Source organism: Microtus pennsylvanicus, chromosome 17, assembly GCF_037038515.1.
Source record: "Microtus pennsylvanicus isolate mMicPen1 chromosome 17, mMicPen1.hap1, whole genome shotgun sequence".
NCBI lineage: Eukaryota > Metazoa > Chordata > Mammalia > Rodentia > Cricetidae > Microtus > Microtus pennsylvanicus.
Genome location: NC_134595.1, coordinates 4,633,974 through 4,646,073, shown reverse-complemented (window position 1 = coordinate 4,646,073; position 12,100 = coordinate 4,633,974). Strand labels below are relative to the sequence as shown.

Genomic DNA, 12,100 nt, shown 5'->3' with positions numbered 1-12,100 from the left:
GTGGGGTAAGGGGACACTCTTCCATTGCTGTTGGGAGTGCAAACTTGTACAGTCACTTTGGAAATCAATATATCAATTTTTCAGAAAATTGGAAATCAATCTATATCAAGATCCAGCAATACAACTATTGGATATATACCCAAAGGATGCAGACCCATACCACAAGGACATGTGCTCAACTATGTTCATAGAAGCATTATTCATAGTAGCCAGAATCTGGAAACAACTTAGATGCCCCTCAACTGAAAGATGGATAAAGAAAATGTGATACATTCACACAGTGGAGTAAAAAAAAATGGTGTCTTGAAACTTGCATGCAAATGGATGAAACTAGATAAAAAAACACCATCCTGAGTGAGGTAACCGAGACCCAGAAAGACAAGCACGGTTTGTACTCACTCGTAAGTGGATATTAGATGCAAAGAAAGGATAACCAGCCTATATATAGTCCATGACCCCACAGAAGCTGGGGAACAAGGAGAACCCTAAGAGAAACATACATGGATCCCTGGGGGAAGGGGAAATAGACAAGAACTCCTGAGAAAATTGGAAGCTTGGGTAGGGGAGAAAAGGGGTAGGAGGGGAGGGAGAAGAACATGAGGGAATAGAATGATCGAGATAGGGGAGAGCAAGGAAAGAGATATCTTGATTGTGGGAGCCATTATGGGGCTAGCAAGAAACCTGGCACTAGGGAAATTCCCCCAGGAATACACAAGGATGACACCAGGTAAGACCCTAAGCAATAGTGGAGAAGATGCCTGAACTGGCCTTGCCCTGCAATCAGATTGACGACTACCTTAATTGTCATCACAGAACCTTCAGCAGGCAACTGATAGAAACAGATGCAGAGATCCACAGCTAAGTTCTGGGTCGAGCTTCCAGAGACCAGTCCAAGAAAGGGAAGAACAATAATATGAGCAAAGGGGTCAAGACCGTGATGGGGGAAACCCATAGAAACAACTGATCTGAGCTAGTGGCTGACAGCAAGAGGAACCTGCATAGGACCGAACTAGGCCTTCTGAATGTGGGTGACAGATGTGTGGCTACTGGAAGTGGGTCCAGGATTTATCCCTAGTGCTTGAAATAACTTTTTGGAGCCCATTCCTTTTGGAGGGACATTTTGCTCAGCCTAAACTTACAGGGGAGTGAAAGGAGGGGAGGGAGTGGGAACTGGGATAGGTATGTAAAATGAGAAAAGATCATTTTTTAAAAATTAATTTAAAAAGAAAGAAAATGTACTTGGACAGAACGGAAATGAAAACGGCCGAGCGCAGATGGCTCCCCCTTTAATTCCAGCACTCGGGAGGCAGAGGCAGGCTCCCTGTGCATTGGAGGCCGGCCTGGTTTACAGAGGGAGTTCCAGGACAGCGGGGTTTCTACACAGAGAAACCCTGACTCGAAAACAAACAAACAAACAAAACAAAACAAGAAAACAAAATATAAACGAAGTTCTCCGTGCTTAAATCAGTAAGCCTCATCAAGATCCCGAAACCGGAGTCAGCGTCCTTCCTCAACTGGGCCACCCAGCATCAACACACCACCCTAAACTTAAGATCGAAGACACTTCTCAAACTTTTCTCTACCCAATAAAAAGACTACCACGACACCGCCCACGATCTTGCTTATGCTCACTACTCACTCACCATAGAACGGTACCCCGTGGCTGCACACGGGCGCAGCCATGACAGTCCCTCTCAAAGCCGCGTCCGGACGGTCTACGGATGCTTGTATAGGTCAAAAAGCCTAAGTTCGCGGCGGCCTTAGATAGTCACGTGTTGTGGGGGGGCTGCCAGAAGAATGGTTTCTCGGATGAAAAGATAGACCCTAGACCACGCAAGAGTCTCCGTAAGAGGCCACGGCGCTTATAAAGAGCATGTATGGTTGTTTCTATAAACTTAACACGTTCAAGAAGTAACTTTGAACTTGCCACTGGCAGAGCGGCAGCTTCTGAGAGCGCCTGCGCCATTTTTAAAGCGGAGGCGCGGTTGCCAGGCAACCGAGACGCCGTGGTCCCAGACTCTAGGTCTCGCCAGAGATCATGGCCAAATTCGTGATCGCGGGTGAGTTCTTCTTCAGTTTCCCATAGTCGCTGGTCAGCCTTGTTAACTGCCTTCTATTCCGCAGCCCATGCTCTGATGGATTACCTCGGGCTGTTAGGCAGTGGCGGCGTGCCAAACTCTAGCGAGCACTGGGGACACTGTGGGGGAAAAATGTTCATCTTTGTTTGGCCTTGGCAAGTTTTAATTCCCACGGCGGTGCAAACATATAGAGAATAACTTTGATTTGCCGTGATTAATGCAATGAGGGAGAGGTGCACAGGCCTCTGGGCGAATATTCTCTTAATGTGGGGGTGTGGAATGGAGAAGGGATGGACACAGGGAACTAAGCAGAGAAACTGTTAACGGCACTATCCCAGATTAGGGCTAAAAGAGCTGCAGTCGAATGGAGGAACTGGATGCGGGAGTATGACAGGACATGGGGTTAGATTTACAAGATAGAAACAAGACTCTTGTATCTTACAAACACCTAGGGAGAAAAATATTTGAACTAAATCTTGAACACAAAGAAGTGTCATTGAAAGAATTTAAGTAAAATAGAGTCAATGGATTTGCATTTTTAAAAAACTCATCTCCGCAGTCAGAAGCAACAACAACACCTAATGCAACAGGATGCTTACTGTGTGTCTGCCTCCTCCCTTCTCCCCGAGTTGTTTAAAAGAGCTCCCGGCTGTTCTATCTCTAGCCCTTCATTCCACTCAATCTGGCTTCTAATTTGCCTTATATGCAAACTGTTTTTTTTCCCCTGAAATCACCAATCTTAGATAAACTGTTCAGTTTTTGTCTTAGTTTATTTTGGGGTATACACCAGAGAAGACTGCTCGGACTTGGGTTTAAGCCAACAGAAAGTCTTTATTAGCCAGCTGGCAACTACACTAGGTGTTCTAGATCCCAGTGTAGCCCTGAGTCTTTCTCAGGGTCAGCTTTTAGGCACAAAACCATGTTCTGGGTTGACATACTTCAGTTAACAAGAACAGTTACCCAGAAACAGAACTACAGAAGCCAAAGGTAAGGTTAACACACTTAGAGATGTCCCCAGAACTATAAGACTTGGATGGAGTGGGCCTTTGTTTTAGTTTTGGGAGGTGGTGCTGTCTACATGCTGAGTATTACAGCCTCAATGGTGCTTCCATCATGGAGTCAGTTGTGCTAAGGTCTGGAGCCCTGTTCCACGTGGACGTCTCTGTTACACTGGACACAATTGATCTTTACCATCTCCTTGGAAGTACTCTTTCGCTTCACTACTGCTTCAGATAAATATTTTTAGCACTAGAAGACTGGGTTGTGGGAATACAGTAGAAAAGTTTCATGGCGTTTTGTATATAACAGTAACAGAGCAGCTTTTCAGAGGGAGAGAGGGCAGAGGATCTTCTTAGTCAGAGCTTCCAGGGGAGAGGAGGCAGAGGACCTTCCTAGTTAGGGATTCCAGGGGGAGAGGGGGCAGGGAACCTTCCTAGTCAGGGCTTCCAGGGGGAGAGGGGGCAGGGAACCTCCCTAGTCAGGGCTTCTAGGGGGAGGGGGGCAGGGGACCTTCCTAGTTAGGGATTCCAGGGGAGAGGGGGCAGGGGACCTTCCTAGTCAGGGCTTCCAGGGGGAGAGGTGGTTAAGCAGATGACTGAACAACTAGCTACCAAACAGAGACAATGCAGGAAGAAACAGAATAATTTCTGTGTGGCTGACACCTGGAGCAGTACTGGAGTCTGCGGAGCTTACAAAGACAATGTATGGTTGTGTATGGAAACCCAATACACTCAGGTAGTAACTTTGAACCCCTAACTCTTCTGAGTGTAATAAGTCTTTCTCTGTCCCACCTGCTCCCCCCCAAAAAACAACATGGAGGTTTATTATGAAAGTTTGGCCTTAATTTAGGCTTGTTTCTAACTAGCTCATATAACTTAAATTAACCCATATTTTTAACCTGGTTTCTTCCATGCACTTGTTACCACATCTCCATTTTGCCCATCTTGCTTTTTTTGCCACTGGCTTGAGACTCTGCCATTCTTCTTCCCAGAGCTCTCTCTGTCTAGAATGACCTGCTATACCTCCTGCCTAGCTATTGACCATTTAGCTTGTTATCAAACCAACCCCAGTGGCATATCTTCACACAGTGTAAAGGAATATTCCACAATATCTGAGAGCACTTGATGGTGCAGATGCCAGAGAACCACGAAGCCACGGTCCCAGTCCCTAGGTCTGGCTGGAAATCATAGTCAAATTTGGTGGTAACTGAGAGGATTTGATAATCATGCAATTGAAATGTGTCGAGTAGGACTGGGAGAAGGGGTGCAGGGAAGAGTATCCTAAGCCAAAGACGGAGACAACGCAGAACCTCCTGAGGCACGTCCCATAGTTAGACTTTGACCAAAGTATGTGGAAAATTTTCCTTAAAGATATAAGGCAAAACAAAAAAAATAAAAAAGATATAAGGCAATGGAAATTTTATCTTACCTGAGTGTTATGAATGCAGCAAGAGGACAGTTAGGAGATTCGAGCAAGTGTAGGAAGCAACGGGTTTAGCATTGTGGTCAATATGAATGGAGAAAAACAAATGGACTAGGGAGCAATCTGAGAGACAAAAATGTGTAGAACAAGATGTCTAGTTCACTAAACGACACAGGAAATAAAGGAAAAGTTAGACTCCTAAACAATGGACAGCTAGGTAGATTGGGGTTATCTGAAAAACTTTTATCAGAAGAATAGGTACTTGTAATACTTTCTCTCTTTTGAGACAGAGTCTCGCTATGTAGCCCTGGCTGATTTGAGGCTGGACTCAAATTCTATGTCTTCCTCCAGAGTGCTGGAATTAAAGGTATATACCACTGCACCCAACTACCCTTAATATTTTTAAATAAGGAGATGGTTGGCATAACTACTCTAGGAGATTTAGGTCTTAGAATTGAAATGACCCACATGAGATAATTATTGTCAACTGCACTGATTAAACCAGTAAAAGTTTTTAGTTCTTTTATTAATGGCTAGAGTAAGAGTGGGCTCGTGACTCTGAAAAGTCCCCTGGTGCCCAGGCTCAGGGGTACAGCATTTTTAAAGGCAAAACCTACCTTTTACATCTGTAATTTACATCGAAGTTAGGTGAGGGTCAGAGTATCGCTGAAAAACTCATTCCCGGCAGAGCTTAGTAATTATTTCAGACACACCAAGACAATTATTTTTCAATGATGTCTTTTTTAGTTATCTTAAATTGCGTTAATTACTTTGATTAATACATCCAGAACATGGTCAAGGCCACGCAAATCCCAAATGTGTTGGGGGGAGGGGGCGCTGGAGGAGTGGAGGGCTGAGAACTGTTTAAACAAACCCAGTGAGGACTGGAACGAGATGGTGCTTGTCACCTCAGTCGTGACACATTCGGAAAGAGATGTGGAACGTGGGAAAGCGCAGGCGTCTACATACGACACTGTGATTGAGATAGGAATAGATTGCTACTTGAAAACAAGGAACGTGACCAGCAAAATATACAGAAAAAGTATGAAAATGTGTGCCTTGCCGAACGGTACCATTCAATGGATTGATGAGGAAACAGGAACTTGCAAAGTATAGAAAAGACTAGCCAGAGATTTAGAAGGAAAACCTGCGGAGTATACCACCATAGTGGTGGCACTCCAGGAAGTACGCCACAGGAAGTGAAAACAGGCAAGACTGATAAACACTACCAGTGCCAAGAAGAAAGAATCAAAAACTGCTTATTGTATTAAGGACCTCAGGGTTCTGAATTTTTTTGTATTTAACTTACATTTAATAAACTTAATATAATAATTACCTAGTGGGCTGGAGAGATGGCTCAGTGGTTAAGAGCATTGCCTGCTCTTCCAAAGGTCCTGAGTTCAATTCCCAGCAACCACATGGTGGCTCACAACCATCTGTAATGAGGTCTGGTGCCCTCTTCTGGCCTGCAGGCATACATGCAGACAGAATACTGTATACATAATAAATAAATAAATATTTTTTAAAAAAATAATTACCTAGCATCTTGTATATAATATGAAGTATAATTATGCAAAAATATGTAATGTATACTTAATACAGTTTCCTTCCTGGAAATTGTGAGAGATGCTAGGTTATAGTGGAATAATAAATGAATGAAAATATAAGCGCCAAGGACAGAGGATTTTTAAAAGAAGTTTTAACAGAAAGGGGCACATAGAAAGCAATGCCTGGGAAGAGGAAACATGGACTTATTGGAAGGAGAGAGTGAAGTTTAAGTTGGATGCATTTTAAATATTCTTGAAAGCAGACACGAGAAACATAACAAAGTGTCTAATGAGGTGGGAATAGTTTGTTGAGCAAGGCTTTTCAGGAGACAAAAGGGGGAGTCAGAGTACAAGACCCCTTTCCTTTGGAAGCTTCTCCATTCTTTAGATCCATTATCTTCCCAGTGATGTCTGGGCAGAAGGAATCCAGATTCAGAAAAGGCAGGTAATTGAGGTCAAGCAGAGTGCAGGGCTTTGACAAGCTAACTTCCCAGGAAATGGACAGGATAATTAAACGTGAGCCATATAGTGGGTTTGAAGTAATTAACAATGGGTTTGAACTAGACAGAGAGGTTTATACATACAGAGGTGTTGAGAAGGATTGATGTTGAGGGGTTCATGAGGTTAAGGAAAGGTGTTCCACAGGAGCTACTGCACTGAGCCTGTTTTCCCAAACTCACATCCACCTGCTCTCTTGGGGAGGTTTAGCTTCCTATGTGGTCCTCACTGCAAAATGTGCGCCTGCAGCTGTCCCGTGGCGCCTGCACCCCAGGTTGGATCAGACGCCCTCCCACTGTTATGCGCCCCTGTGCTCTGCCTGTCCTTCCTAATGCGCTTGTCTGAGCAGCTCACCCATGAAATAGAAGTTAGCTCCAGATGTGTCCTTCCCCCTCAGCTTCCCCACGGTTCTGGACCGTGTGTAACATCTATAGGGGCTGTATTTCCACCTCTTTTACCTTCTGGTGTTGGTTTTATCTGTTTTATGTGTGCGGTCAGGGGAGGGGAGCTTGCAGAGGTTAAGGGAGAACTTACAAGAGTTGCTTCTGTCCTTCTACCACGTGTGTCCTGGGATCAAGCTCGTGTCATCAGGTTGGGAGGCCAGTTCCTTTATCAGCTGAGCCGCCTTCCTGGACCCCAGGGTGGCTCTAAGGAGTTCACTGTCAGTATTAGTATGCCATGCTTAAATAGTACGCTACGGTTTCCTATGTGGTATAGCAGAGTACTGGAGGAGGGTAAATATTTAAAACATTCTCTTTTCCACAACATTTTATTAGGTAAGATCCTTATCTATGAAATATTTCTTATTTTTATTAATATAAGGAAACTTGCGGTTTGTGTTATAGAAGGTTATTTTGTAATTTTGTTATAATATATTATGGCCATGGTGTCTGTCAAGTCCTGATAGCAGCATGCCAATTTGTGTGAGTGTCAAAAGAAAGCTTAGCTCGCTTGAACTCTTCCAGGGAAAGCAAACTGCCCGTACTACGCCAAGGCAGAACTCCTGGCAGACTATTTGCAAAAGAATCTTCCTGATTTTCAGATTTTTAAAATCACACAGCATCCTGATGTGTGGGAGGTAAGAACCTTTACAATTATTAAATGTGTTTATGTGAGAAAGGGTTCTACTTTGATTAAATACTTGCTAGGGCATCGTTTGGGCTTCCGATGATGACTGTATTCTGATGATGATGGATTAATGACATTTGGATACTAGTAAAAAGGAGTTCCTACTTATCAGCCTCAAAACATGTTCTTTTCTCACACCTAATAGCACAAAGGAGACCCCAATAAGTGGGGTAAATGTGCTGAGTCCACCCCGCCCCTGCCATGAAAACAGGTAGTTCCTGTTTAACACACACTACTCTTAGCCTTTTCTTTCTCCTTCACACGGAGTCATACTGGTATGAGGACCTATTTGAGATATCCGTATCTGTGGCTGCGTCGCCCCCTAAACAGACTTTTAAGGTAGGGAATTTGAAGATGAAGACTTATTGGAAATCGCTCTTAGGACATCCTAGGAAGAAATGAAGATGAAGGCAGCAGAATAAGCTCATGGGGGGGGGGGGGCAGCTACGACACAGCTATAGCAGAGGCATCAGCAGGTCCTCCAGAGCATGCTGGGGATCCCTTCAGAGGCACCCCATGCTAAAGACAGGTAGCGAGCACCAACCAGTCACCTGACGGGCAATGCCCCAAGGAAGGGAGCTTACTCTTCGTCAAGGGGAATTTCTTTAGCTGAGGTCAGTCCTTAACAATGACCTCTGGTATCTCTAGTGACTGAGGCCACAGATACCTTGGTTATAGGCGGGAAGGAACCTGGACTGTGCGTGACTATCTGCTACAGTCCACCCGCTGTGCCTCTGAACCCATGTGCTCCATTAAGGAAGTTCACAACATCTGGTAACAGCTCTACTGGGATGAAGATCAAGATCTTTCCCTGGGAAGACTTTATTAAGGGAAGGCTTGTTAAGGAACTGTATTCCCCATTGCACATGGTTTCAGAGCCAAACTGGCGCTCATCTCTCTTCCCTGCCCTCCATTAGAGGTCTCCCTCTACCGCTCTAGGCCACTTGTTAGGTGTGATGGCCTACTTCTGTATACTTAGGGGATGTGAGCCCCAGTCCCTTTGAAAGACACAGCCATTACACTTTGCCCCTTGTATGGTCAAAAGTGAGTATAGCATTGCCAAAGATGCTCAAATTATAACCTGGATGTTAAATATGCTTTACTCCGGGTGGTAGCTGTTGTACAGTCTCCCGATTAGCAGGCCCAGTTATGCCTTCCATAGCAACAACTTCTTTCTTTGCCCGCTGGTCTCTCACCTCACTGTGACCAGTGTCGGCCATAGCTTAAAGGTGGGATTCTTCTTGTGTCCTCTGCCAGAAAAGCTCCTCTTCAGACTTTTAAAACCTTTCAACTCACACAGACTAAAGAAAATTGGGGAAGCATAAATTCTCTAAGAGGGCCCCTGGGAATGATGGTGAACAAGGTCTCTCTTAATTCTGCCCCCCTGGTTCCTGAATTCTAAGTAGTCTACACTGACGTATAATACATTTTGTGACTGGGAGGAGCGGGGCCGTTCTTGCCATGTGTCAGTCTTCTAGCTGGTGTCTGCAGCTTTGCTGGCCTGCGTTGCCCCTCTCTCAAGCTTGGTGATGCTCAGCACTGTACCCCTTCTCTTATAAAGCGATCCCCTTGGTTCACAGATATGTGCAGGACCTAGAGTTGGCAGGTCAAGCATTTCCTAAAGTCTCTGGCAGGGTTTCTGCTGAAAGCCCTATGACCAGGAAAGGGCGTTCCCTACCCAGCGCGTATGCTGATTTCAGTCTAGACAGATTGTTTGCCTTACATTGTGAAGAGAAGCCAGAGTCTTCTGTTTCTCACAGAGGCAGTTTTGACGTCCTCAAAGGATGGTGCCGTCATCAAATGCTAGCACTGGTTTTTGTCGCTGGCTCGCTGATCCTTTAGACATGGTCAGAACTACCTAGGGTTTTAAGACTACAAGCCCTTCTCTTGAACTCTTGCCTAACTCCTTGTGACTGTCCACGTCATCACGCCTTTGGCGCTGGCCAGTATTTCTCTCAAAGCTGATACTCTCTAGAGAACACTTCCCTGTGCTCTGGACCTCCATATCTTATCATCCCAGTTGGCAGCCACACAAGGCTCCTTTTATTTTTAGTGTGTTTCTGGTGACTCTGGTGAATTAAGCATTGTCTGGCCCCCCAAAATGTGGTTGATTCCTATACCCTGTGCCCACTAGCCTTTTGAAATTAACTTAGGTATTTATTTATTTTGTGGCAAGGCCTGCATGTGCTAAGATGTAAGGGAAGGTGAGAGAATATTTTGCTGAGAATAATTTTGCTGAGTCAGTTCTATTCTTTGACTATGCAGGTCCCAGAAATGGAATTGTTGGCCGGGCTTGGTGGCAATCACTGTAACCCACAGAGTCATCTCACCAGCCGTGCCCTACACCTTTGACCTCTGCTTCCACATCCTCCCTGGCAGGTTTACTATTTCTACATTATTTGAGACATCATTTTCTCCAAACTTTTGACTTCCAGTCAAGTAACATACTACTACTATATTCTGGGTCCCCACGAGGTGTGGCCTCCCAAACTTCTGACTACCAATCAAGTAACACATTACCACTGTATTCTGGGGTCTCCACAGGGGTGTGCCCTCCCAAACTGTAGAAGAGTGAGTGACACTGAAGAAATCTTCCTGCCCACCTTTAGGTTCCGTTCCGGATTCAGGACTCTGAGTATTCGGTCCTACACATTCTTCCAGGGCCTGAAAGAACGTTGGCATATTCTCCTCGGAACAGTCTCTTGGAGTAGATCACATTCTTCCCCCAGTTCAGTGTGTCACCAGCCAAGTGGTACAGTGCTTAGAGAGGCCATGTTGGAAATCTCTGTCTTCTTGCTTTGGGATGAACTGAGAGCATGGACATCTTCAGAACTAGCTAGAAATAGAGTTTGTTTGTGAGATGTCCTCAGTACACGGGCCTCCAGTGGTGGGGCTTTAGGACCACTCAGTTGTATTTTACGGATAAGAATGCTGTCCTCCCTGCTTCTCAGATCTTACCATTAGCCCTGACTGACTCGGAAGTTCCTATATGGACCAGACTGACCTGAAACTCACAGGAATTCACCTGCCTCTGCTTCCCCAGTGATACAATTAAAGTCATGAGCAACCAGGCTCACGACCATTTTCTAGGTTTATATTTTTCCATTTGAAGGTATCTAAATGTATTGTGCACACATAGTAGCATTAAAAGCAAGCTGATCCTTTGTTGTCTAAATCCAACAATACTGAACTGAATTCTTAGGCAGATTTAATATATGACTTTTATTGGAATATTCTTCCACAGGAGTGGCTAGAAGACATTTGTGAAAAGAATAAATGGAACCACAGCACCTCCCCCATTATCTGGAGAGAGCTACTGGACCGTGGAGGCAAGGGCTTGCTTTTGGGAGGATACAATGAATTCCTGGAGCACGCCCAGGTGTGGGAACTGCATTGCTTATCTGTTCAAACATCCTTCTCTTGACATTATTTTGTATTTCAAATGTCTTGCTTTCTAAGCCATTACATCATTTTCTCCTTGCCTGTTTTCTGTTCTAGTCTTTGTCTGACCATGTTCTGAGGTTGAGCTTTTCTTTTCTGATATTTAGCTTTACTATGGTGTCACTTCCAGCATGACAACGGACCTGATGATGCTCATTGCTAAAGAGAACCTGGAGGCACATATAGAAGAAGAGGTGGAGAAAAAAACCCTGAAAGATCTCATCACCCCCCTGCAGGTCTGGATTGCCAGGTGAAGCTCCAGGATTTAGGAGTCTGGGTTTTTATTTTTTAGAAAGGACAGTGAGATGGGATTGATTGCATAATGGAAGAACACCAAAAAATATTCGAGACGCATGTGTGTAGGATTGTGTTCACAGGTCTGGGTTGGTGCATGGACAAGAGTTTCTCTATCCTTCAGCACCCATCCCTGTGTGATTTAAGATTCATGTGTGTACGCATCTTCACATGATCTAAACCAGCTTTGCTGGCTTGTGTCCTCTGATCATTTCCCCCTCCCTCTTCCCCACCTGCTGGATTCCCATGGTTCTTACTCGTGCACTCACGCAATCCTGATCCCCAAAGTCTTCCTTTTCTCCTTCTCAGGTGTGCTTCTCGTTGTCCCCGCTTGTCACTTCCTCTTTTTCCATCTCTGCCCTCTCTCTTTGTTATTCTTTCTCTCTGAGTTTCCATCCCCTCTGTCTAACTCACATTGTCCTTCTTGCAATATGTGGTATCCTAACATACACCTGCTTGAAGGAAATATATAAAATTATGGAAAACTACAAACACTAAAAAGATTCAGAAATTGTACATAGATATCCATGACCCTCTCTAAAAGAAAGAACTGAAATGGATATCACCTCTGTGTCCTCCCCAAGTCCACCAAGAGAAGTAGATGTTCTCAGATGCAATTTCCAACTCCCCACAGTTGATCATCACTGAAACAGAAGACTCAGATACAGTTAGTTTTGGGTAGAGTGAACATTC

The 12,100-nt window shown here is 44.7% G+C and overlaps 2 protein-coding genes across 3 annotated transcripts in view; one reads left to right on the top strand and one right to left on the bottom strand.

Annotated features, from left to right (window-relative positions):
* The window catches only part of Fastkd2 (FAST kinase domains 2), a 29,221-nt gene extending 27,494 nt beyond the window's left edge, over positions 1–1,727 (bottom strand). The window contains exon 1 of the mRNA XM_075951641.1: positions 1,644–1,727. The gene's annotated coding sequence lies outside the window, so the exon portion shown is untranslated. The remainder of the gene's footprint in view (positions 1–1,643) is intronic.
* Positions 1,728–1,972: 245 nt separating this feature from the next.
* Mdh1b (malate dehydrogenase 1B) overlaps positions 1,973–12,100 on the top strand; it is a 37,798-nt gene continuing 27,670 nt past the window's right edge. Inside the window, exons 1-4 of one of the 2 annotated variants that reach the window (XM_075951342.1) lie at positions 1,973–2,060; positions 7,510–7,622; positions 10,917–11,051; positions 11,221–11,363. In XM_075951342.1, the coding sequence (XP_075807457.1) occupies positions 2,039–2,060; positions 7,510–7,622; positions 10,917–11,051; positions 11,221–11,363 (413 nt within the window). In that variant the 5' untranslated portion in view covers positions 1,973–2,038. The remainder of the gene's footprint in view (positions 2,061–7,509; positions 7,623–10,916; positions 11,052–11,220; positions 11,364–12,100) is intronic. The other variant, XM_075951343.1, reaches the window with a different exon arrangement.